The sequence below is a fragment of the Rhea pennata genome, chromosome 3 (assembly GCF_028389875.1).
Source record: "Rhea pennata isolate bPtePen1 chromosome 3, bPtePen1.pri, whole genome shotgun sequence".
Taxonomy (NCBI): Eukaryota; Metazoa; Chordata; class Aves; order Rheiformes; family Rheidae; genus Rhea; species Rhea pennata.
The window spans coordinates 15,273,513-15,291,874 of NC_084665.1; the positions used below are offsets into that span (position 1 = coordinate 15,273,513).

Sequence of the window (18,362 nt, forward strand, 5' to 3'; positions counted from 1 at the left end):
TAGTCACTCCTTGTCTAATGCTGTCTGAACTTGTTTGTCTTAAAGATTTTTCTGGGGATGGGGAGATGTTTCTGGCCTGTTGCAGTTATGTATGATTTGCGCGTCAGGTTCATAGGTTGCTTAAAGTGAAAACGATGACAGCCATGTGCCGTGCTATAATGTTTAAACAAAGCACTTCTCTTTCAGACTGTACCTTTTCTTCAGAGCCTTGGCTGGAAATCTGTTAAAAGCTAGTTAAGCAGTTAGAAAACCAGCATGCCACTGGATAAGGCCTGTTCTTTTTAGTCTTGTGTTCTGTTTTATTCACCACTCAGAATGCATATGCCTGAGCCGCTCTTGCTCTCTGCGCTACTTAATTTTTGGCAGCTTCAGATACTGCAAAAATGCAGAAAAGGGGCTAATTCTGTTGTCTGCCCTTTGTATAGCCATTTATAATTATTGTCTACTTTTACTATGGTAGTCAGTTCACATACCGAATTGTTACTCCTTTGAGCACTCATAGGAGATGTTGTTCTGAATACAGTGCAAGTTATGATGAACATCAGCATAAAGACACCTAATGCTTTTCCCCAAATGTGTGTAGTGGGTTTTTTGTTTTACGTATGTTTAGCTAAATTAACAAATCTAGTTTTCTTTGACTATTTGGCATTTATTGTGAATGAAAAGTCACTGAAGAAGAGTTCTTTGAAAATGAAAACGTGGCACTTCTGAGAATTCTGGCTTGAGATTGAGTTACTAATAACATGACTTCCAGTTAGTCCTATTTCAACTGCAGTAATTAAGTTGTTTAAACACTATATTTGGTATGCATTTTAAAAAACTGCATCACATGGATAAGTAGTTTCTTTTAAAAGAAATTAAATCATCATTTCAAGATTCTGGTAGTTGTCCAGTAAATGGTACTCTTCATGCCTTAAGTCATCATTAATTGTCTTGTATCAGATATGAATAATAAATGTTTGGTTTTGACCAGCCTTCACATTGAAATGAGTTTGTATCTTTTCTATTTTTTTGGGGGGAGGGGGAGTTAACAAGATAAGAATCTTGTTATGTGTTCATAAGTTGATACACAGCAGTGTCCTTGGAACTTAGCTTTGTGTTTTGTGAAGAACAAGTGGAGTTGAGGAGTACTGATCTATTTTATTTTATTGCCTCTAGGTACATTATCCTACTGTAAAACTGAGATTTATGACAAATTAATGCATACTGAGTTTTAAACATGAGGAGGAAAAGCAACAAATAAGTTGTTGCATATGTTCAACACTTTCCTTGTTTTCAGATATTTTCCAGAAGAAGCTACTGAAGAGATGTTAGATGAATGGCGGCCTTTAATGTGTCCATTTGATGTTACTATGCAAAAGGCTATTACCTACTTTGAGTTATTTCTACCTACTACCCTTCCTCCAGATCTTCACCACAAAGGTTTCAAGTAAGTATAACTGAATATCCGGTCTTACGGCATCGTGTTGCTGATGCAAAGGATTATCTCTGACAGGATGGTATCTGAAGACATGTCATGTGAATCAGTGCATGTACTAGCTCCTTTATGTATGTGTATCTTGCATTCATGGCTTAATGGTATTTGATATTTGAAAACAACAGAAATGGAAATAATTGATTGTGCAGAAGGTTTGTACTTCTGGCCTCAAATGAAATCAGAATAGAAGCTAATGGCAGTTTTAACTAGTGACAATAGAGACAAACTTTAGATTTTAAGCTAGGAAGGATGAGAAAGCGTGACTTGTTTTCATGTGATTTACCTTTATTAAGATGGCAATATATAATAAGAAAATGGTGAAGCTGAGTAGATAAGGAAACTATTTTTGCAATGTTTGTGTGGAAGGGGGAATCAGCAAAGAATGAGAAGAAGAGGTAAAAATCTGAGAGTATTATGGGAGATGAAGTGTGTCTCCATGCTGATTCTTGTCTTTTGATGAATGAGTTGGGGAGGAGAATGAGCTCCTGTCTGGTGGAGGAGATGCGTTCACAACACTAAAGTTAGTTTGATTCTGTTCTCTTGCAGGCTTTGGTTTGATGAATTTATAGGCCTTTGGGTGTCAGTTCAAAATCTTCCCCAATGGGAAGGGGTAAGTATTTACTTTTTGCCCACAGTAGAAGAGACTCATTTAAATACTCCTACAATATGTTTGCAAAACACGTAATTAAAACAATGATTTTTTTTTGTGTTTTATGTAGTATAAGAAGGGATAATTGATAATTTTATGATTGTTAGCAAGCAGTTACTGACTCAGTGAATAAGGTGGCAGTTGTGCTTGGTGAGTGTTATTCAAGTGCTAGCTCAGGCAGCTTTCCTATTCCAGTCTTGGGAATGCTGGCATTTTTCAGATGACTATTAATACTTACAATGATGTGAAGTATTATTGTGATTCCTGTGATCAGAATTGTGTAAAATGCCATCATTATAATTTACCACCACATTCTTAATGATCCCTAATTTTGAGTCGTAATGTGATATCTTTCTTTGAATGATAGCCTATGAGTACATTCACTGTGTATGTTTCTCTTGCTATGACAGGATACTTTTTCAGCATCTGTAGAAGGTACATTTATGTACTGCTTAGCTCTGGCTTATGCTCTGCTAAATGCTTAGGTATGTAACACAAAGTATTTCCAGACCTTTGTGTTACCTCTCAACCATCTTCTTAGTATTAGTGTGCTAACTCTGAAGAGCTTTTAAATAAATAAATGAAGCCCAACAAACCTCTAATGTAAACTTGTTTGCATTCTGGTCTTGAATTTGCCTTGAAGTCTGTCTTAGCCATCAACTGTAGAACAAGCGAGGAGGTGTACCTTCTCTCCCCAGGATTGTTCTTCTCTGTGGCTCCTTGGAAGGTGATGTTCTATTTCTGATGACCGAATCCCTTCATTTAGTCCACATGCTGCCTGCATAGCAAGGACATGCATAAGGCTGATGCCTTGCCTACTGCTACCTCAAATTTTTCATCTATGGCGAGGATGTAAACATGACAAAAAGTCTTTGAGGTAGGCAGTGGTCGTGGCTTCATATCCAGACTGACAGAGACTAAAATTGGTCTTAATAACCATACACATACTAAGTGCTTCCATGTTAAATCTTTTTAAGGAGTGTTTTGATCATAAACTCTCCAAAGAATTTTCTTGCAGGGATGGTTTCTTTCTGAGCTTTGCCCTAGCTGCAGTGAGATGTTGTCATCTCTTTCTCATGTAGTGAAGGTACTGTACTCTCTTTGGCCAAAAAATACCAATGGACAATATCTCTCAATAACTATCTGCCATTTACCTGTCTGCTTTTTTTGTCTCCTATGATGAAATATAAACTTGAAAAATATAATAAATCTTATTCTTGAGACAATGACACCAGAAGCTTATGTGCAGTTGATGTCAGCTGATCTATTCCTTGTCTCTACTGCAGTGAAACTTGGTAAATTACCAGACTTTTTTCTGACTCAGTATGACCATAAGCTCACTGACCATCTGGCTCTCTTCATTAATCTTCTGTTTGTATACTCAAGGACAATGGCTTGATCTCTTTGGAGAGAGCTAATTTCCACAGTACTACTGAATGCTTCCTTTGTAGTGTTCTAACTCTGCATTTTTGGCAACTTTTGTAAGAAAAGGCTTGTGCACAGGTATTTCTGATTTGAGTGACGTTTCAGTACAGAAATCTTTTGTCGCATGATTGATGTTTGTCTGGAGTTGAACGGGGATGATTGGTAAGTATTGCATTTTTTTTTTTTAGGATTGTTTTTAGGCACTTATGCTTTTTTGGAAAGCTATCAGGAAGATGCAAAACTTTGCCTACTTTTTCTGACAAAGACAACAGCCTGCACATTTAGTATCATTATTTGACTTGCTTTTGTCAGCTGCTCTAACCAACGTACTTTCGTGAGTGAGCAGCTATCTCTGATATTTTTGCTCTTCTACTGATTTCTCAGTTTGTTGGGGAGGCACAAATAACTGTTTTCCACAGAGCTTTTATTTACTTCATGTTTTCTCTGCTGCTTTGTCCATCTTCTAAGGGGCAGGCTTGCTTATTTCATCAAGCTTGGATGCAGATAATATTAGACACAGGAGCCCTGACTATGTAATCAAATTTAAGCCTCTAGTAGCCTTTAACATCTTTCTAGCTTGCTTTGGCAGGAGTTGGACTTGCTATTTCAAGGGGAACTAGAATCAATTACCTTTGAGGTGCATGAGAAGGAATTCTTCAGTGAGTATTCCCTAGTGTCAAACAAAAAGATAGATAAGGAACTGTGTTTTAGCATTTGTCTTCAGGCTATGGCAGATGTGACTGTCCTGAACTCAGTTTGTGGTTTTTCAAAACCTATTGTATCCTTCAGGCTGAGAGAGGTGAACTTTGAATCTGATAGGCTCAGTGACAATAGCTTTCTAAACTGGGCAGGATCATTTAAAGCCCTTCTTTTTTGGCTTCACCATGGCTCCAAGGTACTGGTAGAAGCAACAAGACTCTTTGGAAACCTGATACACGTTCTTCTACCTGGAAGAGCTCATAAAAAGAACACAGGTGGATTTTGGTGACAGTTTCCTGCCTCTTCCTCCCGTCTCCACAGTCAGGGTATCAGAGTGACACTTCATTTCTTTTTCCTGTAGTCCTTATAGCTGTCTTTCCTCAACGCCTTCCAGGTCTGTTTTGGACTTATTCTACTGCCAGGGGACAGTTCTCTTATCTAATTCATCATGGATAGACAATACTACCATGCGATCTCTCAGCTAATGCCTGAGACACGAGCCACAGGCATTTGTAAACCAAATGTTTTAAACATGGCAGTAATCAGCCTAAGCAAGTGCACTTTCTAGAAATATGGTGGCTTCTGCAGAAGCTATACAGTCCTTCAAATTGTGTTGGTTGAATTTGTTCAGTTTCTATGTATAAATGCCTTTTTGGCCACTTCTTTCATTCAGTTCAGTTGATATCTCATTGATGAGGAAACGCCATGACATAGACTCAAAATCATAAATGCTCGTTCAGCTGCTCCAGATTGGAGTACTGTCAGATGCATATATGTTGTATGTTTTCTAATCTAGGATATCAAGCACTAAGATGATGCATTGCCAGCAGAAGTGGGCAATGCAGGGCCCTTTCCCTCACCAGGAAGTGATTTGTCTTTGGGTAACTGTTTATTTTGTTCCCACACCTTATGTCTTATGTAGAGCCTAACTTTCCCATCTTTGCATTTAAGAGGATTCTTAACGTGTACCTTGGTAGGGTCACATTCTTCAAACTCTTCTTTAGGACTCTTTCTAATAACTGATCCAAATAGTCCTCTATCAAATTGTTGTCAAAACTGGGTATCAAAAAGTCTATCAAAGTGAGTAGCAGCTCTTTGTTAGAGAAGTTTGCATAATGGCCAAACGCATTGCGTGTGCAAGTCTGCACACACAGTCACCAAAGTAAAGCCTGTTCTGTTACAAGATTTTGCCTTGGGAGCAAAAAGCAAAAGCAAAAATTTGTTTTTGTATTGTGGGTTTTCTGTGAAATATGTCTGAAGTGTGATCTGGAATTTGTTCCAAATGTTCTCTTCAGAGAGATGAAGTCTGCTATACCAGATAAAAAGGTGTTATAGTTGTGTGTGGTTGAAAGCCTTAGTCTTTCAACAGGTAACTTCTGGGAGACACTGCTTGTTTTTTCTGCGATGTAGGAGCTGCTCAAAAGGCAAAAAGATATTTCTTAGCAAAAGCTGGAGCCTTTGGCTGTATGTAGCTCACACAAGTTTGTCTTTCCATCTACTGTCCTTCAGAGTTGTTCTGAGAGTAAGTGGTTGAGAATACGAAAATGGTGGTGAATATATTGTTTTGCATGTTAATATATCCTGTGGGGGAGAGGAGAGTATGAGAATACTTTCAAGAAGTATCATTAGGATGTCATTAGATTAAAAAAGTTTGAAGAGGTAAGATGCATATGTTGATAGCTTTTATGTTTCAGGGAACTTGTACCTATTTCCCCTGCTTAGTTGTAAGCATTGAGTAATGAGTTTGCCTCTTGAAGGTAAAAACTCCCTGCAGATGTGTTATGAAATATGGTATTGGTGACTTTTGGTGGTGTGAAATCTCCCTTTACATGTGGTTTACTGCTATGGATTGCAGTAAGTAATATAAGCTTTTATCTTGCAACTGGAAGGTAGACTAGAAAGATTTTGTGCCTCTTACTATAAATGTATTCTTATGAATATTTTCTTGTTTCATGTTTTTTTTCAGCATCTAGTAAACCTTTTTGCTCGTTTGGCCACGGACAACATTGGGTACATAGATTGGGATCCATACGTACCAAAGGTAATATTTATTTCTTTATTTTGTTCACTTTGAGATATGTCTTCAGCATTGCAAGGCTAAGAAAAATAAATGTTTCTGGTGGCATGGGTCTTATCCTACAGGGACACAGCTTTTCAAATTAGGTATGTTTTTTTTGGAGACCTAAATCTAACCTTGAAAATTAGAGGCATCCTTTTGTAACAGACAGCATTGGAAATAGGTACTGGTATATCACCTGGCTAAAAATACAAACCAAATCAGTGACATACTTTACTGTACAGGTACTGTTTATACATATAACTAATCCAGTCTTTTTGTGGGAATAAGTCTTCATAGATTTTTTTTTTTTGATGAATAATATGAATCTTTCATGTAATGGATTTTTTTGCACTCAGCGGTTGAATTGTTTTTTAAAAAATATGATATGCAAGTGTTTATATATCTATATCCATTTGAGACACAGCATGTTTCTAAAAATCAGTTACTTTCAGTCTGACCGATAATTTCTATTCTATCTTTGAGCATAAAAAGAGCACAAGAGACAATAGTACAACCAAATCCATTGTTATTCTCTTGGTAGCAGTCAAATTGAAGACTACTGCTGACAAATGTCTTAATCTTAACTGACGTGTATGTTATGTTATAATGCCAATCAAAAACCTTTGATAAATGTTCCCCACTATTTTGTGGTTTGTTGAATTTTTATCACATCTTCTGGGAATGGGGATAAGAAACCATACTATCATTTTATTTATAGGAAATTGAGACTGAATATTAAAAATTTCCAGGTGAGTGTTTGATAATTTAATTATGCATTATGGATTTTTAAATCTTAGGTTCTTCGAAGGAGTAAAATTTAGCTTTTTGTCTCTTAGGTTGCTAAAATCCTTCTTGGCAAAACTGTAATATGGTTTACCTAGTGTAGATTATTTCTTGGTTTTTTTCCGATTTTAACTGAAAAATGTTTTTAATCTTCCATAAGATAATCCTATATAATAAACTTATTTAATAAACCAACAAAGTTTTCTTTTTAATTTCACATTTCTTTTTATATTTATACTACTATGTTATGAAGACTTGCTTATTTCAGATTTAGCTTTCTTTACCTCACCACTTGCCTTTAGCGTACTTCATGCAATCTTCTTAAATATTCTAGTCTCATAGGTGATACCAGGATTTCCTGGAGTTTAGTTTAATTCCCTCATGCTACTTGTTAAAATAAAACCTTTAACTGATTGTTTTAAATGTACCTATTGCAAGATATGTTGCAAGGTAGATGAGAGATCCCTGGTTTGCTGTGCAGCATTCAAGTTGCAGACCTATGGAAAAGACTTTCTAGATCAGAAATTAACTGATCCAGTTCCTTTTAGTGGGGAGGAGGGACATGAAAAACAGAGTGAAGAGAGATGCTACACATTGATTCCATTGACTGAAATTTAAGGGACTTTCCTTACGTGCTTCTTCAGTAGTGTCAGATATGCATTGTTTGAAATGATTTCAGGTTATGCTTATTTAATTTTTATTCTGTAATGCAGCTAATTTGAATGCTAGACTTCTGAGGTTTTTCTGAATTCAAGGAAATAAAACATCCTGATTTTCTGTGGAAAAATGTTTGTCCTGTCCTAGCTTCAGTCTTGAGAGCTGAAACTTCTATGCCCAACATTAATACATGTAGTTTCTCTCCTCAGAAAATAATTTGCTCTAGCAAGAAAATAGAGCAAAATTGTGTGGAAGCAATTTGTTACAGTAACATTCTAAACTGATAGTATTTTAATAATGTGGCTGATTGACAGTAACTTCTTCTTACAGATTTTTACCAGGATTTTGAGGAGCTTAAATCTTCCAGTGGGTAGCAACCAAGTTGTCGTCCCAAGATTCTTGACAAATGCTTATGATGTAGGACATGCAGTAATGTGGATCACAGCCATGATGGTTAGTAACACTTTTGTAAAATATAACGAAATTACTAATACTAAGCTGTAAGCAGCCATGTATTTAAAATGAATCTTTCTGCTGTTTAGCTCCCTGCAGAAACATTTTTAGGCTTTGTTTGTCCCATGATTTATTTTAAGGTGCAGTATCTTACTGTCAGCTTGGTACGTGAGCCAGAAGGTTTGTATCACAGCAGGTATCTGGCATTCTGGAAGTTCACAACCAGCCGCAAACACCACTACAGATGCACACTTACATCCACTTCTGCAGAATACTTGCATTTAATAGCATTCCTTCGCACATCAGATGGAGAGAACTTGCTTCTTAGTGCTGAGTTTGGAGGGAGGGAGAGTTGTGTATTTAAGTTAATGCTTTGAGTCAATGGTTATGATCAATGAGAATGCTTGTTTACATCTCATAGTACTGTGTGCTGCCTTTTCATGTTAAATTTAATCTGTACAGTAAAATTGCATGTTTTATTTTGAATAGGGTGGACCAAGTAAACTAGTGCAGAAGCACTTGTGTGGATTGTTCAATAGTATTGCCTCTTTTTATCATCCTTCAAATAATGGGCGGTGGCTGGTGAGTTTCTTGCCTATCAAAACAATAACTTTGCCTGTAATAGCAGTCAAATTTATCAAATAAAAGGTGCTGATAGGTGACTTATGTGTTCCAACAATTTGTTTGTCTTTTGGTTTTATAATACTTTGAGCCTTTAAATTTCAGGCCATGTCATCACACTGTAATTCAAATCATACTTTGATTTGAATCTTTGATACTTTGATTCTGATGTCAGGAATGCAGCTTATAGGAGTCTCCTTCAAACAACTTACCTATGCACAGTTTAGTCTAAAATTAGATATTTAAGTAATGTATTGCTAAGAAAAAGTCAGCACTTCAAAGAAGAGTGATCTGCAGCATCATTGTTGTTTGTGTGATCTGGGTAGTGTGAATACCCTTTCATATTCCTGACCTGCCATTTCCCAGCTAGAAAATATAATTTTGATTAACTGTAAATGAAATTGATTTTTTAATGCATGTCTAGTTTGAAGCATACCCTTTTTGATGGTGTAGCTAAGGGATTTTTCTGCTAGAGAATGTGAAGGCATCTCTGCAATAGCTAGTAAAGGTGCGAGTTAAAATGGCAAGGCTGGTCTAAGCTGTGCAAGAGGGCTGACTTGTTCTAAAACAGGATGTTTACATAAATATAAATGTGCAGAGAATACTCTCAAAGATCTAGATTCTTGACTGTATCCTTTGTACATGTTTTTCCTAATTTTTAAAGAATCCTAAAGTGTAGTGCTGGCAGCATAACCTTACTGTTTTGTAAATGGAAGTTTAGTGACAAATTTGGGACCTTCTATTTTAGAACTTTCTGGAGTTTTTGTTCATGATGGTTGAGCCGTCTGTTTTATACGTGGCAGCAGCAATAGCTGAGTTGCTAAGTAATTGAAATTGATAGTAGCATTTCTTGTATGTCCAACAGAACAAACTGATGAAACTACTTCAAAGGTTACCCAGTGGCGTTGTCAGAAGGCTTCATCGTGAGCGCTACAAGAAAAAGACGTGGTTAACTCCTGTGCCTGATAGTCATAAGCTTACTGATCAGGATGTTACTGACTTTGTAGAATGCATTATTCAACCCGTTCTTCTGGCTATGTTCAGTAAAACTGGAAGCCTGGAGGCTGCTCAGGCCCTGCAGAACCTTGCACTGATGCGTCCTGAGTTAGTAATTCCACCTGTACTTGAGAAGTAAGTTCTACAGAAACATTGCAGTTTTCCCATTCTGTTATCAGCAAATAAATACGCAAAGTGCTCACACTAAACAATAAAAAATATCCTTGCCGCAGTTGAATGTTTGCAGTGAGTGCTTCTAAGATAAATTTGAGTCATGGCTCTGTCATGGCTCTTTTTCCAGCTAATGAAATACTTCTGAGAGCTTAGTAGGGAGTTTACACTATAGCTTGTGTGATTTAAAGTGGTCCTCGGTGATTTGCATTTCTGTTAGTGTTTTATATCAGATAGTAGGTGGATTAAAAGTAACTTCGTACTCCCTATTCATGAGTCAAGTTGTGCCCTCTCACTAGCTCATTCTTAGGGCCAAATGCAAAGTGTACTGCATTTTTTGGGTAGTAATGAGCATATGCTTTTTTACTTTGTGTCAAAGAATGTATGTTACAGATAGCTTAAAATCAATATCCTTGCTTCTGACTTCATACGCAAATTACTAATGTGTGTGTCCATCTAAAATGCTTAGTTTCTCCTACTGCAATGCCTTGGTAATGACTAATTTCAAAAAAACTTAATTCCTTCCTACTCAGATGAGCAGCTTTCTTCCTAGTACCTATCCATGTTGTCCCTCCTATGCAGTCTTTAGCATTTTCCCTTTAACAATCCATGTTGTAAAACCAATATAGGAGTGAATTTGTCTTAAGAGCCCTGCCTGAGTTCCATACCTTATTGGCTCAACTGTTTATAAAAACTTGATAAATGTGAAAACAGTTCAAACATTACAGTTCCAAGAAAGACAGCAGTGGAAGTCTGTATTGAGCATGACTATAATTCCTATTTTGAGAGCAGACTGAGTATCTGTTCATTAGATCAAAATATCGCTAGTATGTTTGTCTTGGCTGGAATTCTACGTTCGATTAGTTGAGTAAATGTTTCTCCTTTATGCTTTGAGTTACATAGGCCAGGGGTAGCGCAGTGACTGTAGTTGGAACTGTAGGTGGTTAGTAACAGTAACAGATCTGATGCAGTTTATTAAAAATACTTGATGTAAAAATTGCAGGTTTAAAAATCCTTGTACTTTAACAAACTAAACAGAAGTGTGAACTTACATTATTTAATGTTACGTTAATCTACTTAGAGGCAATCAAGGCATATTTTCATGCTCAAGAACCTTACACTTTGAAGTACACAGTCTGCATTACTTTTATTATGATACTATTAGCAATATATATATGAATGCATTTAATAAGGACTGGCTTTTGTTGATAAGCCATTAGCAACATATAATTGAACAATGCCATCTGTAGAGGTTGGTCCTAAAAGTTCAGAAAACAAAAAGATGATAGCCTTGACTCTGGGAGCCCATGCAGTTGTTAATCCCTAGGCTGGAATTACTAACAAATTATTTTATTCTGAATTTGTTGCAAGTAGGACTGGTCAGCTGGAAGGAACACATTCTAAATCAACAATGTTAGGTCCTTTGGAAATAGAGTGTAAAAACAGTTTTGAATCATTGATTAGAGTAAAAATGTTTTCTTGTAGGAATTTCTACCTTTTTGTAGAAAATAACATATACAGTCCATTTTCTTTGAAGATTTTAGAATTGTTACTGTTCTTAATATGGCTGCTCTGCAACTTTATAGAACATATCCTGCACTTGAGACGTTGACCGAACCTCATCAGCTCACAGCTACTTTAAGCTGTGTAATTGGAGTAGCTCGTAGCCTGGTATCCGGGGGGAAGTGGTTTCCTGAAGGTCCAACACACATGCTACCTCTACTGATGAGAGCATTGCCCGGGGTGGATCCAAATGACTTCAGCAAATGCATGGTGAGTGTATAAATCTTACCTCTTTTTAGAATATTGTTAACTAATTAGGTCACTTTTAACAGCTTATTTTTTTTTAATTGATGCAAAAGCAAGTAAAATCCGTGTTTCTTAACCTGATTTTCTGACTGCACAATTTTATCTGTAAAAAAAGTTAATATTACAAGCCCCTAACTTGTGATATTGCTTTTGGCTTACTGGACCATGCCAAGTGAATCTTTAATAATAGATTCTGATAAGCAACATACTGATTTATTGGACTGTTAAACGAGATAAAGTAGATGTTTCAAAATTAGTACTAAATATTTTTTGTGCTTTCAAATCAACAGAAAGACCTTTTATCTTTTACTGAATCTCTATTAAATCAGATCCTAAAAGCCCATATATTGTTTGAATAATCAATGAATATGAATTACTCAATGTAAACAGTTAACTTTTTCAGCTTTAAAATTTAGGAGAAAATAAGGGTGTGGACTTTTTTTTTTTTTTTTTTTTTTTTTAACAGATATTTGAGTTTTCTCTGTATAGTCCCAAGTATTTGGGGCTTTTTGCCTGGAAATGGAAATTATTATTGAACTTGTAGAGTGGTAGAATTCGTCTGTGTGCATATATATACACATTTATATATATATATAATATGTATGTATATATATGTATGTATGTATAATTTAATGTAATGATTCTTCTTTAGCTCCCATTCCTTAATTCCAGAAGATTTTTTTTTAATGTGTAACACAGTATTATTAAAAAGCTGTTTGCAATTCTCAACAGATTACATTCCAGTTTATTGCAACATTTTCTACTTTGGTGCCTTTAGTAGATTGTTCATCTGTATTGCAAGAAAGAGATGACCTCTCAGAGGTAAGAATGCTGTGCAGCTATAAAAATGAAATTATAACCTACAGTTTAATTTCTAGCGGTGTAATAGCAGTGTAATGTTCTCTTCAGAAGTATTACCGGTTTGCTACTGTCATCTTGTATAAGTAAAGTTGCATTGAAAACAGAACTAAACCAAACTAAAACATTTATATCTGGTCAATATGATGGAGCTAACATCAGCATAGGAATTGGGTGTGTGTTCTTCTTGGCATTGTTTGCCCAGAGAGGTTGTGGAGTCTCCTTCTCTGGAGATATCCAAGGCCTGCCTGGATGCAACCCTGTCTAACATGCTGTAGGTGAACCTGCTTGAGCAGGGGGGTTGGACTAGATGATCTCCAGAGGTCCCTTCCAACCTTACTGATTCTATGATTATGTTTGTTACTAATAGGTTGTTGTGGAGATGTGTAAAACTTAAATGGCTTAATATTTTCATGTTAAAACTCAGCTGGACATGCCCTGGGCAGCCTAATCTAACTCTGAGTTTTTAGTAGATTGGACTAGATTGTATCTAGATATCCCTTGCCACCAAAATCTTCCTATGATTCTTAAAAAAAATGACAACTTCATTAGTATTAGTTTTTGAAGCTTCTCCTGACTTTAAAACTTTCAGAATAACAATAAATCAAAAATAAAAAAAAAGGTGATTCCAGTGTTGTTTTAAGATATATGCATATCACTTTTAATTCAGAACTAGTGCAACTTAGTGCAGGATAAAAGGTAGCTAAGTCTGGAATGCTCTGGAGGGAACTTGGTCTCCTGATGTTGAAAACTTCCTAAGTTTAAAAATAGTGGGATGCTGCTTCTGTTTGTATTTATTTTTCAGAAAACTAATGCATTCTTGAATACTTAAGGGCTGTTTTCATTTTATGGGGAAGCATTTAAAAATACAACTCTTTAAAATGTTCCTGTAGTCATCCTTCCCTTTTCTGATTAAGGTGCTGTTGCTGGCTCTTCAGATGATCATTAATCTCTACTATTTAAGAGCTAGCAACATCATTAGACAGTGAGCCTCATCTCTCTCTTCTGTGTTCTATCCTTCGCTGCCCCTTCATACTGTCTTTCCACCTGTCTGCTGCTTCAAAGCACTGTCTGTAGATCTCTGTAATCTTCAAGTTCCCTGGTCTCTGTTCCTCTTAGTGGTGCTCATATTGGCTGTGAAAAATACAGGAGGCAATGGGAAGCAGTTTCTTCTGTTTTTCTGCTTTGTTTACTGCTAGAGTTTTGAGTGTCTGTCTTTTTGTTTTTGTTTTGCTTTGTTTTTTGATAACAACATTTGAGCACAGATAGTGAAGTTGTATCTGGCACATTACATACATAGCAGCAGCAGTGTCAGCTATCGTTGTTGAAACTGCTGTATAAAACCTGTTTTCCTCGCTGTGAGAAGACTATGGTTTTGAGAACAGCTGGTAGTTATGGATCAGACAGATTTTGAACACTCTAAAAGCTATTGGAAAAAAGGCTGATTTCATTGCCCCAAAATTGCAGCACTCAAATTATCGAAGAAGTTTGTACACTGAATGCTTAACGTAAATATGTCAGCCAGCCGATTCTGTCACCACAGTTGGCACTCATCGACATCCTTATGGGAAATGAGGATCAGTAGTGAGGCCAAAAGCCATATCCATGGAGACAGACCTATTTCGCCCCGAGAGCTTATTTGACTAAACATCAAAGCCAGGAGATCTAATAGGACAGTGTGAAGAAAATGGTAGTTGTTTCATGTAGTGTACTTGAAACTATACAAATAATCACTTTGAAAAATATATTGTAATACATCTCACTTGAATTGAAAGTGTTCTTGAACTCAGTACTGTATGAAACAAAGCAGATTGTTTCCTTAAGAAAAAGCCTTCTTGTTTCTTGCATTGGAAAATTGTAGGTGGAAAGAGAATTGTGCTCTGCAACTGCTGAATTTGAGGATTTTGTACTACAGTTTATGGATAGGTGAGTAAGCTACATATTGGTGAAAGCTTGTTATGGAAAACTTAATAAAACTTCCTAGTTCCATTTACTAAAATTGCAATTATTCTATCTGTGTAGATGTTTTGGACTTATAGAGAGCAGCACACTAGAGCAAACCAGAGAGGAGACTGAAACTGAGAAAATGACTCATCTAGAGAGTCTGGTGGAATTAGGTCTGTCTTCTACTTTCAGTACAATCCTTACTCAGTGTTCAAAAGATATATTTCAGGTAGGTGTAACACAGGCTTTTTATCTAATTTTGAGACTTTTTTTATTGTGAATGGCTGGCATGTTGTGTCACTTTATCATTTTTATAATTTTAGGTTGTGATGTTCATGTGTTTTGATGGTAATGTTAACTTAATTTACTTTCTTGCTTTCTACTTCTCTCCCTCAACTGGGCAAAAAATTCAAGGAGCCATTAGGCTAATAGGATTCAAAAAATTATCTGGATTAAAATAACTGTGAAAGAGGGGGTTGGAGAATCTGTGCTGTTACATGGACAGATTCTTTCCTTGCAACCTTGCAGATTGCACTAATGCATCTTAGCCTCTTTATATTCAAATTATAATTTACGTATATTTGGAGCTAGTAGGTTTAGTACATTTTGAACCATTGCATTGGATACATAGAGATATAATTCTGTCTGAAATCTTCCTTTTAATTAAAATCTTAAATATTTTTATTGACATTAAATGTTTAATTTGTATTTTTCCTGATTATTCATTATCAAAGTAATCGTATGCAAAGTAATCGTATGTCATCTAAGTTGTATATTATTCATCTTGCCTTGCAAGGTGTTGGATATTAATAAGCTTATTTAAAATACACTGCTGACTTGAAAAAAAGAAAAAAAAATAATAATAATAATAAAAAAGCCTGTTTACTTATTAAAAGGGAAATGTCTTGGATTTACTTTTCCCACATGTGAAATGGCATCATTTTCCCTTTAGTAGACTGTGGACTTAAGTGAGAACAGTTTCACTGTATGGTTTCTCAGAAGCTTCCCCAAGCTTGTATCAGACCTTCTTTTTTCTGAAGTGAGCACTTTAGAAATGTCTCAACTTCCAGTTGAAGGCAATGTCCCATTATGTCACCAGTTAAAGCTTTCTGTTTTGTAAACGCTTTGGACGGGAGAGAAGGAACCTACCTGTAACTGAATGGATTTTAATACTAGTGGACCCTAATACATTTTTCATGAATGTTACAGTAAATAAGAAAAAAAAGGCAAAAGTCTGCAAACTATGAAGCTATTGTGACAAACCTTTTTTTTCATTGTTACTAGGTAGCAGCCTGTATTCTTCAATAAAACTAAAGTTTTGTACAGTTAAATAATTCAGTTTGGTATAATTAGACTCTTTAAGTCATGTATAGAGCAACTCGTGTGTACTGATAACATTCAAGATTTTCCTGAGTAGTTACTAGTCGTGTAAGTTTTAATCTCCTTTTTTCATAATTTGACAACTTTAAGAGGATAGTTACACTTTACTCAACTTCAGGTGTCCTGCAGAACTTTTTGACTTCTCTGTGTCTATGTTCAGATTTTTAATTCGAATTATGTTTTTGATGATATGTTTTAAAAGGGTGTAGTATTATGCATAGATGCCACCTTCTGTGTAAATCAGACATTTGATGATACCTTGTTTAAAAGAAAATGTAACTTCCATCTTTTATATTCATTTTTAGGTGGCCTTGGAGAAGGTTTTTAACTTTGCTGTTTCAAATATATTTGAGACAAGAGTTGCTGGTCGGATGGTTGCTGATATGTGCCGAGCTGCAGTAAAAGTGAGAGAATGCTGATTTCACTTGGTCTTTAATTAGGAAAAAAAAAAAAGCCCATACTACTACTTTTTCATATGTAAGATTTTAAATTTTTCTTGTAAATATGGATGTTTTTTCATACTGTCTCTTCTAAAATCTGATGGCTGCCTTTGGCACTATCTCAGGAGGATAATTGACAAAGTATTTTTGATTGTAGTTGCATTATACTTAGTGTAGGTTTTATTGAGTTCAAAAAATTGTAGTCTGACTAAGTTGTAGCTAGAGTTGAGATAAAATTTTTCATATTCCTCTGTTTTTCAGTAGTAGTGTTAAAGGATTTTTATCAATGTGTGCATTGAGTTCCATAAGGTTTGTGTGTTTTTCTTAATGGACCGTTTCTGATGCTGTTTTCAGTGCCGCCCTGAAGAGTCCTTGAAGCTCTTTGTACCCCATTGCTGCAGTGTTATAACTCACCTTACTGTCAGTAAGTTTAAAATTTCTAATAATTTGCTTCATTTTGAGTTGTTTTATTAACCACAAAAACATCATGAACGTGTTCCTTTCCGCTCCTTTTTTCAGTCTCTCCCTCCCTCCTAGATTAATCTCAGTAATGAAAAATTGATTCTGCCTGTGATTCCTTAAAAAAGAAGGTGTTTTCAAGACAAAGTATCAAATTACAAGAATATGGTTCTTCAAAAATTAGACAGTTTGAAATATGTCTCAACTTATTTCTCTGTTCATCAAAAACTAAACGAGATTAAATGTGCTGAAGTAACTTGTAGGTGGATGAGATGAAGAATGAATTGGAAGGAGTGCAAGAAAAGAGTTGGGAGTAAACTTCTGAGATGCAAGAATCTGGTTTATTGTTTATCTTTTTTGTAAAGCTGAACTGCAGCATAATAACAGCAGTGCTTATCACTTGTTTCTCTAGATGATGACGTCTTGCGTGATGAAGAACTAGATAAGGAGTTACTCTGGAATCTTCAGCTTTTGTCAGAGGTATTGCGTAGAATGCTCTCTCCCATGCATGTATACGCCATCATTAAATAGGATTCAGTGCCACTGAAAGAAATGAACGATGAACTGCTGTCAAAATAAACAATTGTATAAAAGATACTTGCATAACTTTTTTTCCTAAATAACTCAGAGGAAAGCTGATGTTTGAAGAAAATAAGTATGCTGTGTACGTGGAATAAAATTGAAGCATCTTTGATACAAGTAATAGAGTAGAAAAAGAAGAGGGATCAATGCATGGAAAAGTTTAAGATGTTTTTGTAAAAGAAATTTTCTAAAATAAATCTCAGTGTTAATGAGTAAAGGTAGAAGGTTTGAGATCAAGAAGCACTCTGTGTTGCAGTAGTTGTGTGCTACTTAAATTTTTTCAGCAACAGCAGAAGTGATAGTTCAATCTTCAGGTTGCATTAAGTGTAATTTATGGAGTGGAAACCTGGTGCAGGTTCACTTTAGTATAATCCTCTCTATAGTCTAGAACAAAATCTGTTTTATTTAGCTTTTGAAATGTTTGTCTTTCCTATTAGATTACTCGAGTGGATGGAAAGAAGTTGCTACCGTACAGCGAGCAGCTTGGGAAGATTCTTCAGCGAACCCTACATTTAACCTGTAAGCAGGGTTACATTCTGTCTTGTAACCTACTGCACCATCTTCTTCGTTCTGCTACACTTATCTACCCCACAGAATACTGCAGTGTGCCAGGTGGCTTTGACAAGCCTCTTTCTGAATACTTTCCTATCAAGGCAAGGATTTTAATTTATTTAGGATTAGAGGATTTGACTTTTATTTTAAGCAATCCTGCACTATTTTACTTGTTTTTTAACATAGGTAGTAGCTACGGAAAGTGTAATTGAAAGATGCTTTAAACTTTGAAATGTGTTCAGCAAATTACAAGTTACTTGAATAATCAAAACACATTGAGAGTTAAAAATGAATGCTGATTGTGTTGAGTAGTTTTATAACATGGCATGATTGAGGTATGTGTGATAA

General features: G+C 35.8%; 1 protein-coding gene across 2 annotated transcripts in view; it reads left to right on the plus strand.

The window, feature by feature from the left end:
• PSME4 (proteasome activator subunit 4) overlaps positions 1–18,362 on the plus strand; it is a 74,558-nt gene that overhangs the window by 13,235 nt on the left and 42,961 nt on the right. For both annotated transcript variants that reach the window (XM_062571690.1, XM_062571691.1), the window contains 14 exons: positions 1,280–1,429; positions 2,024–2,087; positions 6,217–6,291; positions 8,080–8,202; positions 8,692–8,784; positions 9,689–9,954; positions 11,577–11,763; positions 12,532–12,621; positions 14,519–14,583; positions 14,680–14,830; positions 16,287–16,385; positions 16,776–16,845; positions 17,293–17,360; positions 17,900–18,115. In XM_062571690.1, the coding sequence (XP_062427674.1) occupies positions 1,280–1,429; positions 2,024–2,087; positions 6,217–6,291; positions 8,080–8,202; positions 8,692–8,784; positions 9,689–9,954; positions 11,577–11,763; positions 12,532–12,621; positions 14,519–14,583; positions 14,680–14,830; positions 16,287–16,385; positions 16,776–16,845; positions 17,293–17,360; positions 17,900–18,115 (1,717 nt within the window). The remainder of the gene's footprint in view (positions 1–1,279; positions 1,430–2,023; positions 2,088–6,216; positions 6,292–8,079; positions 8,203–8,691; positions 8,785–9,688; positions 9,955–11,576; positions 11,764–12,531; positions 12,622–14,518; positions 14,584–14,679; positions 14,831–16,286; positions 16,386–16,775; positions 16,846–17,292; positions 17,361–17,899; positions 18,116–18,362) is intronic.